The sequence below is a fragment of the Haliotis rubra genome, unplaced genomic scaffold, assembly GCF_003918875.1.
Source record: "Haliotis rubra isolate DU_JTF1 unplaced genomic scaffold, ASM391887v1 Scf306, whole genome shotgun sequence".
Classification (NCBI taxonomy): domain Eukaryota; kingdom Metazoa; phylum Mollusca; class Gastropoda; order Lepetellida; family Haliotidae; genus Haliotis; species Haliotis rubra.
Window position 1 is genome coordinate 438,636 of NW_025766976.1, and position 22,547 is coordinate 461,182.

The 22,547-nt window shown below is 39.2% G+C and overlaps 1 protein-coding gene across 1 annotated transcript in view; it reads left to right on the forward strand.

Moving 5' to 3' along the window:
* The first annotated feature begins 3,710 nt into the window (after positions 1–3,710).
* The window catches only part of LOC124282885 (importin subunit beta-1-like), a 28,878-nt gene continuing 10,041 nt past the window's right edge, over positions 3,711–22,547 (forward strand). Inside the window, 17 exon segments of the mRNA XM_046718918.1 lie at positions 3,711–3,901; positions 4,046–4,104; positions 7,155–7,337; positions 8,287–8,358; positions 8,360–8,491; positions 8,848–8,924; positions 9,692–9,767; positions 10,502–10,561; positions 11,516–11,605; positions 11,926–12,036; positions 15,299–15,400; positions 17,272–17,329; positions 19,331–19,578; positions 21,006–21,136; positions 21,608–21,683; positions 22,151–22,222; positions 22,466–22,537. Coding sequence (XP_046574874.1) covers positions 3,862–3,901; positions 4,046–4,104; positions 7,155–7,337; positions 8,287–8,358; positions 8,360–8,491; positions 8,848–8,924; positions 9,692–9,767; positions 10,502–10,561; positions 11,516–11,605; positions 11,926–12,036; positions 15,299–15,400; positions 17,272–17,329; positions 19,331–19,578; positions 21,006–21,136; positions 21,608–21,683; positions 22,151–22,222; positions 22,466–22,537 — 1,659 coding nt within the window. The 5' untranslated portion in view covers positions 3,711–3,861.

Here is a 22,547-nt window from a genome sequence, read left to right on the forward strand (position 1 = left end):
ACGCTATCGTTTGCAAAACCGCTGACATGCAGTTGATACAAGTTCAACGCTGCTAAGTGCGGCTTAAAACAAACAAATTATGTTATTACTGGATATTTATATAGCGCACATATCCACACACTAGTGCATGCTCAACGCGCTGGTACGTTTTTTCCCTTGACCATTGGATGTCAATCTCAACGGCACATCTTATTGTCAATCTCAACTCCCTGGGGATCATAGAACTCTTGCTGCCACAAGGCGCACCGAGTTATTGCGGCTTTCCATCCTTACGAGGTACCCATTCACAGCTGGGTGGACTGGGACACAGTATTTTGTCCAAGATTACTGCACGTTGCTGTACCCGCAACTAGGTGTTTGCACGTATTCATGTATGTCCACCATCTGGTCATATACCAACGGATTCGTGGGTTCTTTTAAGTGCACACACATTATACTGACTCCGAGCCGACCAGTCCTTGTTGTACCCATTAATGCCGAGCGCCAGGCAGGGACCAACAAGTACCATACTTTAACGTCTTTTGGTATAACGCGGTCGGGGATCGAACCCGCGACCTTCCGCTCTCCGGGCGGACGCTCTAGCCACTACACCACGGAGGTGGTTGTATGACATATGATAAAGTAAAAGCATCTGTCTTGTTCACGTATCCTGGGGAGACCTCATTGTGTTAAATAGAAAGAATGCCATTCAATTAAGAATAACATGATGTCTTAAATTCATCTGTGAAGCCCATTTCTGGTGTCCCCCACCGTGATATTGCTGGAATATTTCTAAAAGCGGTGTAAAATTAAACTCACTCACACTCACTTGAATTCATCATACATTCATGAGATCAATTTACAAAGATCATAATCTGACGATACGTTTTACTGACAACCGCAGTTTGATATTCATTTAAAGGCCACATACAACGCAAAACACAACTTTGCAGATTCTGATACCTTTCGGTATGGACAAGTACAGTAACAAATTATCAAAAATGCAAATTCAACTTATAAAGTTGAAAAATAACGCGATGAAAAAAACCCCGCGAAATCGGGGTTCAAACGATTCACTAATTCCACCTCAGCGCTGGGGTGAAAAGTGGTTTCAACAGCTGTGCTGTGCTGCGCCCACAGCGCATGCGCAGTGATTAGGTTCGCGCGGCTTGAACCCGGGAAGGCGACTCGTAAACACACAACACAGCAAGTGATGCGTGCAGGGATTATCGCTGTGGACGAAGTTGCAGAACAAGAGATGTTTCTTGTGATTACAAGCATCTTGGGTCTGCAGTAATAAAAATACACTGGTCCCTTACTTGGTTGCAGATTTGCAAACCAAGTTTTCAAGAAAGTGTAGCATTTGAAATACTAATTTCATTGTTAAAAATTGCTCAGCTTGAAAACTGAAATGTTTTAATACACATGTCTATGGAAACATAGAAAATATGTGGATTGTGATAAGCAGTGTCTGTCACAGACAAAACTCAACGTCTGTTTTATTGACACCTATGTCTCTGCCTGCCTGTCTGCTAATGACTATATGCAATACACAACTTCAATCATTGACCACATGCAATTTGAACTTAAAGGTTACATGCAACCAAAAAATCAAACATAATTAAAACACAATTATCACTTCTTCATGACATATAAAATGCATTGCTGATTATGAAAAAACAAATAAACAAAATTATAAGCGTATAATCGCAAATCAAAAGTGCAATATTTTGTAGTTGGGTTTATCTCCCTCGAAACGAAGCAGCCGGGATACCGAACCCAGTCAGAGAGGGTGGGTGTGCACTCAAGTGTAACGGCTGGTTCATTAGCAGATGCCGCCTTCACGGCTCATTGTGTGTGTATATATAGAGATGTTGGGTTTTGTAAATACATGCTCATTTTTTGTGTATAACATTTTGCAATCAACAGACATCATAACATGTCATGTGTTCAAGTATCACACCTGCCTGTCTTTGTAATTACATAATGTGACAGAGACCGAACTCGGGCCATAAATCAATGCGTTTTGTTTATGGTGTATAGCCTGATTGGTGTTAAGTTCGAATTGCATGTGGTCAGTTATAGCAGCTGTGTATTGAATATTGTCATTAGCAGACAGGCAGGCAGACACACAGGTGTTGACGATTTGTTTCGGTATGTCACCTGTCAGGCTATACACCATAAACAAAATACATTGATTTATGGCTCGTGCACCTGAGTTCTTTCTCTGTTACATTATAAAATTACACAGACAGGCAGGTGTGATACTTGTACACATGACATGTTATTATGTCTGTGGGTTGCAAACAAACTGCGTCCATTTTTCTCGGATGACTGGATCGGACGGAAACCGGTGCAAATTCAGATTGTCAGTTTCAAGTCCTGCTTTGTACTTGGACGAACGACAGTTTCCAGCCACGCAGTAGTTCACCATCTCAGTATTTGTTGATTGGATCGAACGCAAATGCAGAGATCTCGAGCATGTATTTACAAAACCCAACATCTCTATATACATTAATTCTTTATAGATAACAACTTCTTCTATTGTATATGATGCGACGTTTCGGTATGGATTCTTACACCGTTGTCACTCTTGATTGACAACGGTATATGAATCCATACCGAAACGTCGCATCATATACAAAAAATAAGTTGTTATTATTATTATTTTTCTTATTATAGGATATTTATATAGCGCACATATCCATGCAACCATTGCTTGCTCAAGGCGCTGGTATTTGTTTCCCTCGATCACTGGATGTCAATCTCAACGTCACATCGTATTATCAATCTCAACTCCCTGGTGAGTATACATATAGTTATCCATAAAGAATCTTATACTTTCTTATTACTCACTATATATACTTCTAAAATGCCAATCAAACAGATCATCTCTATATACACACAATGAGCCCTCAGCGTATCGGCAAACGAACCAGCCAATGAAAGACTTCGTTACACTTGAGTGCATACCCACCCGCTCTGACTGGGTTCGGTCTCCCGGGTGCTTCGTTTCGAGTGAAATAAACCCAAGTTCAAAATTTTGCACTTTTGATTCGCGATTGTACGCTTATAATTTTGTTTATTTGTTTTTTTCACAATCAGCAATGTATATTATATGTCATGAATAAAGTGATAATTGTTTTAATTATGTTTTTTTTTGTTGCATATGTAACTCGATCGTTAACATAATTATACTCCTGTAAAAATATAGTTTCCTCATATATTAGCGGTACTTTTTTCATCTCGTGGTTATCAAATAAAAATCTACTGATCATAGAATACGTTTTAGTGGAAAGATATCTCTTGGAAATCAGTCTGTGCAAGGGGGCAACTGTTTATATACTATGTAATCTCCCCTGAAGGCGATGGACACGAAGTCGGTTTGATAAATGGCGGGAAATGATGTAAAGCCGGTGTTTAAATGGGCCGAATTGCAACCGTATTTAAGCGCGAAAACAAATATTTCCAAATGATAAATCAGACGTTTACACATTACAAACATATGTCACCCAGCGTAGTGCAAATACGTGTATTGGGCTAAAATATGTCTAAATAACATTCAGAAAACAATTTATCACTGCCGCTGAAAATTCTGGGAAGATGCAATGACAAGTGTAGCTTTGCCGAGACATTTCACAAGTAATACGATTGGGTGATCGTCTTCTGCGCGACGAGGTAAGTTCAGTTTAAACCAATCAGATATGCCGTAAGAAACGTATCATGGAACGCACCCGGAATTCACGTTGTGATATTCCTGCGCCGACCCACATGGGCTGGTTGACCTCCGAAGTCTTCAGCCGAAACTCTTTCACGTGCCATTTCTAGATAAATATATGATAAAAAGACCGGGTTTATGAGGTATACTTTAAGCAACACACGATGGATTTAATTGCCGTACTTGAGAAAACAGTATCGCCAGGTTGGTTGATAAGAAATATCTTCATTATCTCGTTTCACGTGTTTCTCACTTCGGTGAGTTACAGATTTCAGACATGTTGTCCTATATTGCAAGGCATATGACACTTTATTTGTGGTTCTTCAGACATAACGATTGTCGTTTCAGACACACAGGAACTAGAATCTGCCCAACAGTTCTTAGAACACGCAGCACAACAGAATTTAGTAAGTATATATTTTCCCGTAAGGGTAATCCAGAAACCAAGATGGCGGCGAACATGCACTGTACGATGCAACTGTCTTTCATAGATGAGTGTTATTTATAGGTATGATTTCAACTTAAAATCGCGATGTGGCATTTATTGTGTTATCAGGATTCTGTTGTAATCAGGGAACTGCTACATCAACAGATATAGGTGTGTTGATCATATCATTCTGCATGATCTCAACCTCTCATTGAAAACGCATTGTTGATAGCTGAACGTGATTAGGAGCCTCCTAAAGCAATCTACTTATTTATATGTTGTCATGTCCATTCAAACTGTCTATTCAGCCCCGAGGCTTTGAGCGTTCTGTTGCCTGCAGTATTTCATGTGAAAATAAGGCGTCTAGTGAAACAAGCTCAGGTTTGTCATCATTCAAGATCTGCAAATAAGAAGTTGTTCATCTGCAGCTCTACTGCCCATATATAGGTGATTCCAGCGGTAGACTTTAATACGAATGGGGTGTTTAAAGTTATTGACTGACGTCAGGGTCATGAGGATAGTGGGAGAACAGATCTTCACAGGATCCCAGCGTTTTCTATGTACAGATCCTGATTCTGTACAGGAGTCATTCATTTTACTTGAAAGAGCAAGCTTGAATATATATGTTGAGCAATAATAAGTTCTGTATGTGTTGGGACGATTTTATCCAGTGATCAAGATTTGTAAAAGATTTGAGCGTGATCTATAATCATCGGTTTTAGGGATGGCTCCAGGATGCAGACTGTATGAAATGTTGCACAGACACAGTCGAAGAACTGAACTTTGGCTTTTAAGAAATAAATTTCTGAATGAAGGTCTTGGTATTGAAACTCGTGAAGATCTTGGGTCTTCGACTAACAGGATCTGGTGGTCAGGCTTGCTGACTTTGACACATGTCATTGTATACCAATTGCATAGATGGATGCTCATGATGTTGATCACTGGGTTTTCTGTTCCAGACTTGATTATTTACAAACCGACATCATATCACTGGAATATTTCTTAAGTTATTTATATGCATCAAGGTGCATAAGTTTACACCCACTAGCACCCTTGCATCACCATGATCATTAACTACTTATGGATTGATTATCAATAAATATCAGCAGTACCTAAAGCAACATTAGCCTGAAAGAACACATTTACTTCACTGAGAAGTGGTGACCTATTTATGTATAGTTACTAACAAAACAGTATGCTGAATTATGATCTAATTTTGTATTTTGTGCAAATTATAACTTGTTCATCACATCAAACGTAAACACTAAAATTTAACGGCACTTCTATAAGAAATGACTGCCTCCGTGGTGTAGTGGTTAGAGCGTCCGCCCGAGAGCGGAAGGTCGCGACTTCGATCCTCGATCATGTCATACCAAAAGACGTTAAAATGTGGTACTTGTTGGTCCCTGTCTGGCGCTCTGCATTAATGGGTACAAGGACTGGTCAGCTCAGAGTCAGTATATTGTGTGTGAGTTGGGTATTCATGCTTCACTGCGGCATAGTATCTCAGTGGGCTAGCACTATAAACCCAGCTTCAGTTTGGGCTAGTACAAGCAGCCACACATACACACCCATGCACGTCATCATATGAGCGAAATATTCTCAAGCACGACGTTAAACCCAATTTGACCTCCATAAGAAATTGTTTCCTTGCTGATTGTTTAAACATCAACCTTCCAGCACAACCAATATTTATATTGCTGTTCCACTGTTTTTCCAGTTGATCTTAATAGTATTTCCGAGAATCTGGTAAGTGAACGGGTAATTCTGAAACTGTTTCATTAGTTACTGCTCAACATAGTTAAATTATTGAGTAATTCCTTCAACATTTTGCTGTCGAATCATTGATCAGGATGTGTATGCAATTTGTGTAAATTATTAATGGCTCTGAGGTGAAAATGCCAGGTGATACTAAGGTGAAATTTGCATTGATCTGTATCAATCTTGTGGCTGATATCCCATGTAGGTTGTCTTGATCACCTCTAGGATTTAACTGATTCTGATTTGAGTTGTGCTGGTATCCAACTGGATAATTGAATAATTCTTAGTATGTCGTCTTAGTCAGTATTAGCCTTTCTTTGTTAACTTTGTGTGTGTGTTTTTTATATATGAAAATGGAATACATATGACAAGCCCATTAAACACTCCATGCTTATCAGGGCTACAGATAAGGGCCATATCAGTGTATGTACGGATAAAAAATATACATGATACAGTAGGAAATAATTTAGAAAACGTAGCAGATACTCACCACAGCAATTGTGTACGGCCTTAGAATCATTTACAGACATATTTATCTGAAAAAGTATTTTTAATTGTTTATTGACCGTTTACACCAGAGTAGCAATGCTGTCATGCATATATGAAACGAAGCACAAGTTTAATGATACACCATTAGATTCCATTCAGTACTCTAAATGTACTCGTATTGTTTTCCAGCACTCATATATTGAAAAAATAAGGAGTACGTACTCCTGATGTTGAAAAATTATCTGGAGCCCTGCTTATTCACCCTAGTGTTAGTCTGTCCTGAAGCTCTGCTGGAATGCCATGCTGTGAGTCTGACTGCTTGGTAATGTTAAACAGTAGTTGCTTTGAGGTGAAATGTCTTGTCAATATAGTAAACCTGAGGTATATGTGAATCACATGCCTCAACTCCATAGCCTTTTTGCTGGACTAACACTAGGTCCCTGAAGATATGTAATATTGATAGCAACAAATTAACCTATTTAAATTGAAAAGGAGCCCCAAGCAGTCAGATTCAGTCCCTGAACCGGGGGAAATCTACACTTGCTTCATTTAGGACTTAGCATTGCAGTGGGAAAATTAATGTGGTTCAGGGACTTGAGACTGACTACCTTTTTGCCTATATACCCTTATTTTCACTTACACATTTGAATCTGAAAAACAAAATGCTCATACACATTCTGCAGGACCTGAGCAAAATGAATACAATACAAAAAATAGGATACTGATATGTTTGGAATGGGTATCTGGACTCTTTCTATGTATCCTTTGCTTCCTTTACAGCCTGAGCTATTGAAGCAGCTCTCTGACGTATTGAAGCATGGCGGCAACAGCCCTGTGGCCAGGATGCAGGCGGGTCTCCAACTCAAGAATGCACTCTACTCCAAAGATCCCGCCATCAAAGTACAGTACCAGCAGAGGTGGCTCCAGTTTGCACAAGATGTCCGCACACATGTCAAGCAAAATGTAGGTCCATGTTACTATGTATCATTTGAAATACTGTGTTCAACCTTCCAGTAGGAAAGGATACCATAATATTTTCTAAGTAGTAGGATAGACAGCAGTACTATAATGAGTCCACTAAGAGGCGAATAAGATGCATATCATGAATATTAGTTAACAAATACAGTAACATGTCAGCAGTTGATGAATTGAAAAATATACAAAATAAGTTCTTGGAGCAATGTTGACAGTGTTAATATCTTATGACATTGACCATATTACGTTTAAAAGCGAATGTTATTGTCCCTCGCTGCAACGCGAACGGGGGACTATGTATTCAGCGGTGTCCGTAAGTCCCAATTGTACCCAATGTCTTCAAATTTGGTGACAACCTACTGTTCATTGGGGGATTACCCAGACACCAGTTGATTTTGGTGACCTTGACCTTATTTTCAAGGCCACTATGACACTGACCACTTTTCAAACTCTTATTAATGCGATATCTCATAAAATATTGCACCCAATGTCTTTAATTATTTCGACAGCCTACATTGGGTGATTATGCAGACACCAGTCATTTCAGGCATCTTGTATGTGACTAAAAAATAGTAAATATGTGATAAATTTGCCATTCTTTAGCGGCCATATAAGTGGCAATCACTTGTTATCCTTTGTCTTGGATGTTTTCCATTTTGCATATCTCTTTGAAAAATAACATGCAAATTCATTCTTGTAAAACACCTTTAAAGGAAAGTCATGAATGTCTGATCCTTATCACAAATAACAAAAGTGATATGGGTCAATTCACTGAAAACGCATGTGAATTGTAGCAGCCCTTAAGGACACAATAGGGTCATATCCAATTAGTTCACAGAATACATGACAGGTTTTATGGATAATAACTTCACTTTATTCTAACACAGAAATTATTTTCTTCAACGGAAACATTGTTAAATGTTCATATGCTTTTCAGATCTTGGCAACCTTAGGATCCGAAACAATTCGTCCGAGCTCTGCAGCACAGTGCGTGGCATATGTGGCAGGCGTGAGCGGAGCTCCCTCAGGGACTATGGCCGGATCTCATCTCAAGCCTCACTGCCAATGTTACAAATCCAGCTAGTACTGAAATGATGAAGGAATCCACACTTGAAGCCATTGGCTATGTCTGTCAAGACATAGTAAGTTGCTACAACAGACTGTCATCTTGTGCTTCATGAGAATTCATTAGGAATTTCTGATTCTCCATTTTCTTATTCTTATGGTTGGTAACAATTAAACCATGTTTAGTTTTGTTTAAAAACAATATTTCAGCATTGATAATATAAACAATAGCAGTATTTGACTGTTACTCAGGTCTTCAGTAACTTGTATTTGGAATATGGAAATATCAGATAAATTCATATTCCTGTATTCTGTTATTTTGGAGTAAGTGTTGCGTTATTCAACACTAGCCATTTGAAGGCACTTCTGTATTTCCTAGTACTGTAAGGTGATAGTGTAAGATTGTCACAGTTTCCTTTTTCGTCTTTTGGAGGATCCAGAGATTTTACAAACACAGTCCAACGACATCCTGACAGCCATTGTCCATGGAATGAAGAAAGAGGAGCCAAGGTATGTTCATCAATCAGCTTGAAATGTAGACCGTACAAACCACTTGACATTTTATCTTTGGACCCTTGGACTACATCAGTCTGTGACTTTGTTCAATTTATCTTGACCTGATTCTAGTAAATTGTTTTGTCAGCTTTGCATAGGTGGTGGGGTAGAGTGACTCTTAACTTCAAGGACCCAGGTTTGAGTCACCAAGTTGGGTATACTATGTGAAGACAATCTTTTGGTGTCCCCTGCCCGGTTTTGCTGGAATATAGCTGAAAGCATCTTAAAACCATACTTATTCACTGAGGTCAGCTTTGCTAGCAAAACAATATCACTAAGATGTACTTAAATGATACCATGTAGCAGTTTTTGTTTGTAACAGCTGGATCCCGTGAAGATCCGGGTTAGAATGGGTCTTCAGCAACCCTTGCTTGTTGTAAGAGGCAACTAATGGGATTGAGTGGTCAGGCTTGCTGCCTTGTTTGACACATTAACCCCAATTGCGTTAGATTGATGCTCATGATGACGATCACTGGATTGGCTGGTCCAGACTCGATTATTTACAGATCATCGCCTTATAGCTGGAATATTGCTGAGTGTGGCGTTAAACAACCCAAACAAACCAAATTGTAACCTTTGGAAGTTTAGCTACCTTCCACAATTAATGTTTAGCTTCTATTTTCTTTGTGTTCAGAATTTGAAAATTGTGGGCTGTTCTTTAATGATGGTTCTTAAAGGGATCTTGATATCTTGGCTTATTTAGTATTCACTTTATTTTGCAGTAACCATGTTCGTCTTGCAGCGACAAATGCCCTTCTTAACTCACTTGAATTTACCAAGTCAAACTTTGATAAAGATGTAAGTATAAGAATAAGAGGTTTACCAGTCAGTCAAAAGTCAGGTACACAGTGAGTGCTGTTTGTATTGCTTATAATTGTTGATATTATTCTGTCCGTCTAGTGACTTGTTTTGAATCATGAGAATATTTCAAAGCTCAATGTATGCAAGCACAGCCTAAAGTGTTTTATGCATTGAGAAGTTGTATTTTGATGACTTGGTAAATATGAATGGGCAATTTGCATAGGCTTATTCACTAGCCGAAGGAAAACCAAAGTTCTATGGATAGCCAGCTCTTTATTATAATGAATGTGACGTTTCGGTGTAGACACTTTCACAGTTATCAACAAGTAAAATGCCTTTCAGTAGCACTTGTAACAAGCACAGCTGGTGGTTGATCCAGTTATTGAGAAGATCTGCAGCACCATTAGCTTGTAACCATGGTAACTGGCTCAAAATCGGATAATGTTTGCATGCTCTGTGAGCAGGCCTGTGTGGTCATGCTGATGTTGTGACCCATTTTAGGTTTTATCATCGCTTTTGTTTCTGGTCCAGATTGGAATATTTATGGGATTGCTTTATATGAAATCAAACATGAAGTCATAGTCTTAATTTTTGCCTATCAACCACAAGTGCTTATGATACAAGTCTGCAGAAAACATAAAAAAATTTGGTGTATTTTTTCATAAATAACACTGTTTGATTCTGATGATGCTTTATTGTTTACTGAAGTTGCCTATTTTGTTTGTTCCCAGACTGAGAGACACTTCATCATGCAAGTTGTCTGTGAAGCCACACAGTCCACGGACACAAGGGTAGGTTGTCAGCAAACCCATCCCCTGCTCACACCATCTACACCCCCTGTCCTATGCCAGGCCCACTGTCCCACACTCCATGCAACACCCAAAGCCCCACACAACGCTTTTTATCAAGTCTATGAATCCTTGATATGATGTTTCGTTATTGTCGATAGCAATAGGATTTGTCACCCATTGCTCTCGTCTCAATTTCATAACATACCATCACTTTCATAACATCAGCATAATAGGATTACTTCACAGATTTCATGAATGTGATGTAATTTAAGTTTGTGTGATGAATGTATGCTTGTTTTAGTCACAGATGGGTGAAATACTGTGAATGTGACTGAAAATCTTAACCCATTCACTCGTCAACCCCGAGGGTTGTTTTTCGTTTGTTTTCTTTCTAAAATAACGTAGAACTAACTAAATCTCAAATAGTGAAGAACGTTTCCCATATTCAGAATTATTGATTTTGTGTCCACTTTGAAAGAATACTGAAAGTGTATGAAATAAGGCCCGTCTGACTGCCCGAGACAGGCTAGATTTCTGACGGACGGTCTAAGTTTACAGCTAGCCAGCCCAATGGTCTGGTAAAATTTGTTTGAGATATTCCATACATCTGAGTAAATTCACCATATCCTTGTGTCTGGTCTGGTTAAATCAATTTTGGGCTGGTCACATTTTGAATTTACCAGCCCAGAACTTGCCAGATGTCTGGCTGGGTTTTGAGCTTATTTCATACACTGCCCACTACAAAGGTTTTGGGGCAAGCATCATTTGTCATGTTCATACACTCATCCCCATTCCCTTAAAGCTTATTGTTGTTTTTCTTTTATTATGTTGTCACAGTTATTCAATGGTTAACAGGAAAACAATTGTGGCCAAGATATTCAGTTTGGAGATATTGACAGTTTTTGTTGACAAGAATGACAAACTGGTGACAGATGATGTTTTGACACATTTCAGGTACGAGTGGCAGCACTCCAGTGTCTGGTGAAAGTCATGTCGCTCTACTACCAGTATATGAAGCACTACATGGGACCGGCTCTGTTCGCTGTATGTAGCATGCGTAACTTTTATGTTGTCACATAATCCATATATACTACAGATACAGATATTTGTACATGTTATACATGATTACTGATAGTATGGTGGTCTATAACCGTGAAACAGGATCCTTATCACATTGTGAGCATACATTATTTCCAAAATGTAAATAGTCTCCTTCATAAATTTTGATTTGTAAATTCTTACAAATTGAGTGCTGGACGGCTGTGAAACATGGCGTTTTACCATATCGTTTTACCATATCATCATTCACTCTGCCCAGGATTGTGGAACCAGTGTTTTCAGGGACTGCTTGTTGTTGATTGCAGATAACCATGGAGGCGATGGAGAGTGAGGTGGATGAGATCGCCTTACAGGGAATTGAGTTCTGGTCCACGGTGTGTGATGAAGAGGTGGACTTGGCCATTGAGCTGTCAGAGGTAACATTACAGAACATATTCAGTGTATTCTGTCAGTCAGATTGTTCTGAAGCCAGTTGTAATTTACATTTGTAGGGAGCAGCTTGGTTGATTGTATATGTTGTATCTCAGTACTGAGTGAGTTTCGATGCTCCTCAGCAATATTCCAGCTGTAAAGCTGGGTCTGTAATAATCCAGTCTGGACCAGACAGTCCAGTGATCTACGTGATTGAGATACAATGAAATGTGTCAACAAAGTCGATTGAGCCTGACCATCCGATCCCGCTTTGTGACGATTATGACAAGCATGGGTTACTGAAGATCAATTCTAACCCGAATCTTCACGGGTATAGTAGTACTAGATTAGTTGATTTTTGTGTCAATCATTGGATGGTCTTGATTGATTCAGTGTCATAAGCTTTGTTTTCATTGCCAGGTATTGAAGCTTAGAAGTGCAACAGAATGTTATACAAAGCTGCATACACAATTTATGATACATGTACCTAGATTCATACTCGTAATGTGTTCCTATATAGAGCTTAATCATCCGCGGTGTAGTGTAAAGTTAGAGCGTCCGCCTGGAGAGCGGAAGGTCCACATGACCTAAATCTTATCTGGAGCTCTGGCAATGGGATTTGTCACCCATTGCTCTCGTCTCAATTTCATAACATACCATCACTTTCATAACATCAGCATAATGGGATGACTTCACAGATTTCATGAATGTGATGTAATTTAAGTTTGTGTGATGAATGTATGCTTGTTTTAGTCACAGATGGGTGAAATACTGTCAATGTGACTGAAAATCTTAACCCATTCACTCGTCAACCCCGAGGGTTGTTTTTCGTTTGTTTTCTTTCTAAAATAACGTAGAACTAACTAAATCTCAAATAGTGAAGAACGTTTCCCATATTCAGAATTATTGATTTTGTGTCCACTTTGAAAGAATACTGAAGGACCCATAATCAGTGTATGAAATAAGGCCCGTCTGACTGCCTGAGACAGGCTAGATTTCTGACGGACGGTCTAAGTTTACAGCTAGCCAGCCCAATGGTCTGGTAAAATTTGTTTGAGATATTCCATACATCTGAGTAAAATCACCATATCCTTGTGTCTGGTCTGGTTAAATCAGTTTTGGGCTGGTCACATTTTGAATTTACCAGCCCAGAACTTGCCAGATGTCTGGCTGGGTTTTGAGCTTATTTCATACACTGCCCACTACAAAGGTTTTGGGGCAAGCATCATTTGTCATGTTCATACACTCATCCCCATTCCCTTAAAGCTTATTGTTGTTTTTCTTTTATTATGTTGTCACAGTTATTCAATGGTTAACAGGAAAACAATTGTGGCCAAGATATTCAGTTTGGAGATATTGACAGTTTTGTTGACAAGAATGACAACTGGTGACTGGTGACAGATTTCAGATGTTTTGAGTGTCTGGTGAACATTTCTGCTCAGGTACCAGTATGGCAGCACTCCAGTGTCTGGTGATGTAATCGTCATTTATGTTGTCACACTACCATATATATGAAGCACTACATGGACCGGCTCTGTTAAGCTAGTATGTAGCATGCAGGATCCTTTTATGTTGTCACATAATCCAGGGTAGGTAGGTATATACTACAGATACAGATATTTGTACATGTTATACATGATTACTGATAAAAGTTATGAATATTTGGTCTATAAATCGGAACCACAAACAGGATCCTTATCACATTGTGAGCATACATTAATTCCAAAATGTAAATAGTCTCCCTGATAAATTATGATTTAAAATAAAATATCCCATTGTAATGTGAATTAGCCTGTGATTAGTCCTGAAAATGTGTAATACTGTGTTCGTGGATACTTCTTTGGGACAATTTGTGTAATTTTGATATGACAACAAGATGTAAATTCTTACAAATTGAGTGCTGGGCGGTTGTGAAACATGGCGTTTTACCATATCGTTTTACCATATCATCATTCACTCTGCCCAGGATTGTGGAACCAGTGTTTTCAGGGACTGCTGGTTGTTGATTGCAGATAACCATGGAGGCGATGGAGAGTGAGGTGGATGAGATCGCCTTGCAGGGAATTGAGTTCTGGTCCACGGTGTGTGATGAAGAGGTGGACCTGGCCATTGAGCTGTCAGAGGTAACATTACAGAACATATTCAGTGTATTCTGTCAGTCAGATTGTTCTGAAGCCAGTTGTAATTTACATTTGTAGGGAGGCTTGGCTTGGTTGATTGTATATGTTGTATCTCAGTACTGAGTGAGTTAACGTGCTCTCAGCAATATTCCAGCTGTAAAGCTGCGGTCTGTAGGTAATCCAGTCTGGACCAGACAGTCCAGTGATCTACGTGATTGAGATACAATGAAATGTGTCAACAAAGTCGTTGAGCCTGACCATCCGATCCCGTTTGTGACGTATTATGACAAGCATGGGTTACTGAAGATCAATTCTAACCCGAATCTTCACGGGTATAGTAGTACTAGATTAGTTGATTTTTGTGTCAATCATTGGATGGTCTTGATTGATTCAGTGTCATAAGCTTTGTTTTCATTGCCAGGTATTGAAGCTTAGAAGTGCAACAGAATGTAATACAAAGCTGCATACACAATTTATGATACATGTACCTAGATTCATACTGTAATGTGTTCCTATATAAAGCGACCGCCTCCATGGTGTAGTGGTTAGAGCGTCCACCTGGAGAGCGGAAGGTCGTGGGTTCAATCAAAGATGTTAAAATATGGTACTTGTTGGTCCCTGCCTGGCGCTCGGCATTAATGGGTACAACAAGGACTGGTCGGCTCGGAGTCAGTATAATGTGTCTGAGTGGGGTACTCATGCTTCACTCCGGCATGGTATCTCAGTGGGATAGCACTATGAAACCAGCTTCAGTCTGGGCTAGTACAAGCAGCTGCACTTACACACCCATGCACGTCGTCATATGAGCGAAATATTCTCAAGTACGACGTTAAGCTTAATTTCACCTCACCTCCTATATGAAGCCATGAACATGAACTGAAAACTTCTTGCATATTATAGAAAATCTGACCATCAACTTTTTAGCAATGTCAGTCTGTCATTTTATACTTCCTGTAACCGTCACATGTTTGATTGTTCGACTTAATTCGTTGTCATCCGATTCTGACCAACATGTGTGCCCTGGCCTTACAGTTATTTACGTAAGTCTGGATCCATCTTTTCACAGCTGTAGGTTACTTGACTTATTGGAGGTAAAAACACCTGAAGCTCTGTATAAAAATGTTGACTAGTATTTCTCTCCCTCAAGGCTGCTGAGCAGGGCCGCCCACCTGAACGGACCAGCATGTTCTATGCGAAGGGAGCGTTGCAGTACCTGATCCCCGTGCTACTCATCAGCCTGGCCAAGCAGGTGGGTCGAGTAAGCAAACTTCTGTCCTAAGCCTGGGTCTGGTGTCTTCCACTATCACACTAGCCTCGGTCACTGCCCTTCAAACTGTAGTGTAGAAAGAGTTATTATTGTCTAATAGCGTCTCTGTTCCAGTCTGCTTAATTTCTGTGTCAAATACAGTCACAAGAATTCAAATAGTGAATGTCAGTTCTTTGTTGTCTAGCAGTTAGTGATTTTGTCCATCACGTAAAAACCTGCACCCACAAATTAATAAAATTTCGATATCAAATAACCCTACTTGATTTGTCATGAGAAATAGTGTACAAGAGTGGATAAGGATATCTTTTAACCCAAGGTTTCTTGGTTCTAAAAATTGGATGCTATTATCTGGTTTCAGAATAGTCATGTTTGTGTGCTATTTTTATTACCTAAAGACTATTAACATTTCACTGCTATTTTGAAACGAGTTATGTCCCTTCCCTTTATCGAAAATTGATGTTAAAAAAAAAAGTCCCAAAGGCAGACAAGCATCTCTCCCATAGAACTGTAGATGTTGATTTTTAACCTTTTGCATCTTTGCAATTTACTAACTGCTTCAGTCAAATGTACTCTTTTCTTTCATGAGTGTGTTAATTGAACAGTGGTGCTCTGTTAAGATTCTAAAGTCTTGTTCCTTTGGGAAAGCAGGCGGTAAGCTAGTGGTTGAAACAATCACTCGTCACACCATTATGGTGCAAGAAATATCCCTATTCTTATGTCCTGCACCTTGATGGAATGTCTAAGAGCGGCACAACCATTTTATTCTCACACACTATTTTTAGCCATGTGTTTTTGGTTCATAATCAAATAGCAGAGACATGCCAAGGTTTGCATAATAGTACCACATGGTCTTGGTTTTACCCTTGGCACACAATTAACTTATGAAAACAAGCAGAATTATTGCTGGAATACTGTTAAAAGCAGCTTTTTACGGAACTCGCTATCATAATAAAACAGTTATTCCTAAAACATTGCGTTTACAGTGCAGAAACATGATGCTGATTTTTTCTATGTATTTTTACTTTCAATCAAGGGTTAAATTACTTCAAATAATTATCTACTAGGAAGAAAATTTAGTAGCGACTATTCCATCAAACAAGAATAGTAGGTGCCCTGCTGGGTCTCTTTTTTGATAGGATACCATGAAATCTTGTAAACCATGGAAATAGGATTAAACATGATTGTGTGGTTTTTCGTTCGCGCACATTACACATTGTGGTGCCTGCACAAGTCCGTGCCTCTGAACTGGAACATCTCCATTAAATAGATAACTGAAATGTGATTTTGACCCTCGGAAATATTAACGTTTTATCCTTCTCACTCCTGTCTATTGTATGGACAGATTGGTTCAGGGTTAGCTCTGTTCACGTGCTTTGTATATGGAGTGCACAGTAGTGACATAGACACAGCTTTCAGATGAAGGCTGCGAAAACCAAAACTCGCCACCCATCTCGATGAAACCATTGACAGCAATTATTTCTATGATATTTAAAACTTTTTCTACACTTAGGCTATCTCACGGTTGTTCGGAAATTGAAAGAAGCCCAGATCGTATCGGCGCATGCTTATAGAGTGTAAAGTTCGCTAACATAAAAAAATGCCAGTTTTCACAGTTTTTCGCTGTCGCTTTACTGTTTTAGTAGCCAGGTACAATACAGTAATATATGTTGTTATTTCCGTTAATGGGCTTCTGCATTTTTCAACTGGGAAAGTTTTCTTTTGGTAGGCCTGTAATGACAGTATCCATAAAACATCAATGAATATGACCCAGAAAGGATCGCCCTCAAAATGGTTTCCCAGATGTAAAGCTGAGATAGCGCAATGGTAAAATATATAATTAGAGGTGCTTACAGGATCTAGGGAGATGGATCATCACAAGAGAGTGGAACCCTGCAAGGCGTGATGTCTCATGTTAATGGCTGCCCGCCAAGACCAGGTGGTGCAGTATGTGTTGTCAGTTTCGCAGGAGATGATTGATAACCCTGATCATGGAACTGAAAGATGTGTGCCAGTCATGGCCTTCGCAGCAATAGGTAGTTGCCCAAATGTGACAAAACACTGTATTCTATGCATTGCCATTAAACTAAGAGTTCGACTGATGATCCAGGCTTAGGGAAATTTTTCCATAATACAAATTGCCATAAGCATCATATCTTATCTATACTTCAGATATCTTATCGACATAGCTGTCCAAATGGGTATAAGAGTATTGTGGTCACATCGAATCAAAGCAAACAAGTGGACATATTTTGTAGGAAAGAAATTTGAGGGCAAAACAGTTACCTTGTCCCCATCTTGTCTCACCAGGCGACGTACAGCTTCAACACTAGAGAATCATCTAAGTGATGAATCTAATTGCCTTCGGAGGATTGACAATGATCCGCTAGTCTTTTCTTCTTGAGATGATTGTATCAAGTGGTGAATATCACCTTTCAGTAAAAGGGAATTTACTCTGGTCCTAGGTCCCTGGCTAGTGAAAATTCATCAGGACCACTAAAGATAAGCTTTGCAGTGGTCCCAGGCTACTGGAACTTGTGTTGATAAGTTAAGTAAATCAATGAAAATGTACATCTCTGAACACAGTACTGCCATTAGGCTTGCAGTCAAGCGATGTCATAGCATTGTGACGTCATCAAGTTCATGACGTCATAGCATTGTCAGGGCATTGTACAAAATATACTGTCAAAGCGATATCTCACACAAGCAATATCTCCTGTGGAACACAGTTTTGGGTGATAAGTTGATATATATTACTCCACTTTTGATGGGAACATCTTTTCTTTGATACACTAAATTGACTCTCAGTATGTCAGGTTTATGTTTGAACATATCTGATTATGTCACAAGTTTTGTTGCATGTGTGTAAATTTTGTATGTGTACATGGTGTTAAAAAATTTGAAAAAAATTATGTTTGTATCCACATTGCATGGATCAGTGCTTATGCTGTTGATCACTGGATAGCCATGTCCAGACTCGATAATTTACAGACTGCCACCATAAATCTGGAATATTACTGAGTGTGATGTTAAACAACAAAATGAAAAATAATTAAGGTTGGATGTTTAGCTGATTATGCAACTTGGACTGACATTGGCAGCAGATTTGTGGGCTTTGAGCAAGTTAGATAAGTACTTGATTAACAGTCAGTATTAACAATGCAGCATCTTGAACAGTCAGTATGAATCAATTGCCTTTCTTGGGTGAGCATCTTGAATACTCACCAGTCATCTGTGATGAATCTAATTGCCTTTCTTGGAGTGATAGACAATGATCCTATTATTAGTCTTTCTGAGATGGCTGGTGTTTCAGTAAGTTGTTAATCTTTAGTAGAACTGCTCCAATTTTAAACTTTAAAAGGCATATGTTTATTGGGAACTTTGTCAGTGTTAGATTTTGACGAGTTCTGAAATAGATGTTTTCAACTACTTGAGCAACTTATGATGCACCCTACTTCCAGCCTTAATTTGAGCCCTTTTCAGAGATTTTCCAATGAATTCAATTTCTGATTTTCCTCAAGGAGAGGGATTACTTGTTTAGGTAGGTTTTTGGTGCCTTTGAGAAGTTCTTTATTGTTTTTGTATCCCTGTCAATTATTGTTGAAAGACAATCTCATAAGGCCTTGAGTATATAAGCCAGAATGCTCAATAACTGATATTAACAAGGGGGACTCTAGGTTGGAATTAATCTTCAACAATGCAGTGGGGTAGCCTAGTGGTTAACTGCAGTCGCTTGTCATTATTATAGGTACAATGTGTGAGGCCAATTTCTGCTGCACCCTGCTGTAATATTGCTAGAATTGTGCGCAAATACATATTGTTCATTGGAAACTATTTTTAACAGTTTCGCTGATTTTCACAGTCCCAACTTTCATTATCATGTTTGTACACCTAAATGATATGCTTCAACCAACCTTTCAGGCTCCATTTTGGAGGGCCCAGATCCTGCCAAGTTGAAACAGATAGTGGAACACGCAATGCCCAAGCTGATCTCGCTGCTGAAAGACCCCAGTGTAGTCGTACGAGACACAGCAGCATGGACAGTGGGACGAGTCTGCGAGATCTTGCCTGATGCTGTCATTAATGAACACCTGCCTACATTGTTACAAGCTCTGGTGGAGGGCCTGTCTGCTGAACCACGGGTTGCCAGCAATGTCTGTTGGGTAAGGAATGCCACACATTTGTCTAAAAAAGTCAATGAAAATGCACAAAATTGAAATAAAGGGCATTTGGTTCAGATCTGATAAATGCCTCAGGTCCTTGGGTTTTCAGACATGAGAATTTCCCGCAGATTTCTAGGATTTTTGTTTTATTTTGAACTTTATGAGATCGATGTAAATCTGCAATAAAAAAAACGATACATTTTTAGTGGTTTGCCGTTCTCATGTCTGGGTTTTAGCTCTGGTATCTAGTAAAGTGTCCCACCTCTGTTGTATGGGGTCACAGTTTTGTAGTTTGGGGCCCACATGTTCAGTGTACCATTATTGTCCAAAGGACCACACTTTACTGTGCACACCAGGGGTGGAAATAACTTTAAAATTGCTAGTGTACTCTGGTACAGTGGCACATGTAAAATCACTTGCCCTGATAATTTTTCCACTATACTGGCCGATTTTCTTGTTGATCTTTTAAATAAACAACATAATTAACATTGGAAAGTCAACTGGACACCGGTACAGTGTGATATACAAATTAGCTTGCCCGACAGAAAACATCACTGGACTCGGATGTCGGGCAATGGGTTATTTCCACCCCTGCACATGTCAGTCATACCAGAATTAAGGGTTTGGGTTTTTATTCCCGAATTAAACTTGCTGCTTCTTGTTTCAACATACTATGCCAGTGCTCGTGGGTTTGACCAATGGAGTAAATAAGTATGACTTTCCTCTCTCAGCTTTCATTCCACTTTAATCTGAAATACAATGAGGATTTAACCCCTTTGACTTAATGAAACATTAGGAACACTGACATATATTTTCATCGTCAATCATCTGTGATGAATTCAATTGCCTTTCTTGGAGTGATAGACAATGATCCTATTATTAGTCTTTCTGAGATGATTGTGTCAATGGTGAATATTTCACTCTTACCTTCTGTAGACCCCATGAGTATCACAACATATTGCTATATATTACTCCACTTCTGATGGATCTTTCTGTGATTCACAAAATTTATCTCAGTATGTCAGGTTTATATTTGAACAAATGTCATCATTCCTATCACACTTTTATATACGTACTTGGTGAAAATGGGAAAAAACAAAACTTACATTTAATGCTGAATATTAAGTAGGCTGATACAAAAATCAATAGATCAGTATTCCTGATCAGGACATTCCTATCAGAAGTAATGGTGACCAACACTGAAAACATACACTTCTTTTTCATTTGATGCTATTTGTTGCAACAATAAGGTCAAATTTAACTTTGTGATTGATTTGGAACTCTGCATAGTAAAACAAGAGTTCCTCCTGATCTGTAAAGTGAAACCAAAATTGGCAAGCACGATATGCCGAAAAGAAACAGTACAAGAGCCAGTAATAATTGTTCAAATGTTTTGGCTATACTAACTTGACTGTTTTCTTCTACAGGCCTTTTCCAGTCTTGCTGAAGCTGCTTTTGAGAATGCAGAAACAGCTGATGAGAACGCTGAACCAGAAACCTACTGTCTGTCTGCATCCTTTGAACAAATTGTACAACAGTTACTACAGACAACAGACAGGTACTTTAACAGTAGCATCAAATTGTCTATCATTTGTCAGATGTAGTCGGGGTATTGACTTTCGCTGTTTGTGAGAATGTTCAGGGTTTTCTGTGTGTGTGGTCAGCCTTGAGGCAGCAAACTTGGAGAGTTATGTCCCTTGAGCATTCCAGAAGCCTGCAATCAGTTGTCACAGTCCACGTTGACTCTTATTTTGTCTAGATTAATCTGGACCATACCCATGCTCTGAGGTTTCAGTAGGTGGCGAGTCTGCGTCACTTCACACTTTCCCTATACATCAAGATGTCAGGCCATGTTACTGAAATTCGTCTTCATAGTGATGTTTTTCATCTTGTTCCAAATCATCAAGTCCATGAGGGTTGAGAGAAGTCTCCTGTAAAGTTCTGGGGCTTTTGTTGATGGGGCTGTTTTATATATGGATCAAGGAATGTAGTCAAATCCATCAGTGTGGCCCTTTTATTTGTTCCTTAGACCTGACGGCAACCAGCACAATCTACGAAATGCAGCTTATGAAGCTCTAATGGAATTAGTTAAGAATAGTCCCAAGGTAAGTGAAGTAACACTGGTTTACAAAGATCAGGAATAGACCTTTACCGAGGAAGACAGTTAACTTGAATCTTATAGCTTAAGTAAGTACTCATCAAGGATGTCTTAAATTCTGCTTGTAAGGCAGGTGGACAAATGACAGTTTGCATAATGGTTCAATTTTCCAAAGGCGTCAAATGATTTTTAACAGTGCACAGGCGATGGAGTAGCCTAGTGGTAAAGCGTTCGCTTGTCACGCCTAAAACCCGGGTTTGATTCCCCACATGGGTACAATGTGTGAAGCCCATTCCTGGTGTCCCCTGCCATGATATTGCTGGAATATTGCTAAAAGCGGCGTAAAACCATACTCTCTCACTCACGCACTAACAGTCCACAGTGTAAATTTGCATATTATTCAGTGTGGTACATCAAACAGATCATGTAAAGTGTTCATTGTTAGGTAACTGCACATGTGTTTATTTTGTCCAGGACTGCTATTTGACAGTTCAGAAGACCACCATGATTATACTAGAAAGACTAGAGAGAGTCCTCTCTATGGAGGTGAGTTCAAGAGTTCACTTCAAGAAAATTAATCAGGATAGAGAAATCAGTGTTCAGAAAACTGGTTACTTACAGTATTCAGCACAATTGTTGTTTCATTTTGCTTCGCAATTCTGTGTTAATTTTGGCGTTCAAGAAATACCCACAAAGTTTGATAACAATTTCAGGACCCCATAACTGTACGAACTGTCAAAAACAACCATCAATTCATGTGCTCACCAATATTTGCATTGATTTTTCCAGGGCTCTGTACAGTCCTCATCCGACCGTGTTCAATTCAATGACCTACAGTCTCTTCTATGTGCCACTCTGCAGGTGAGTTTGT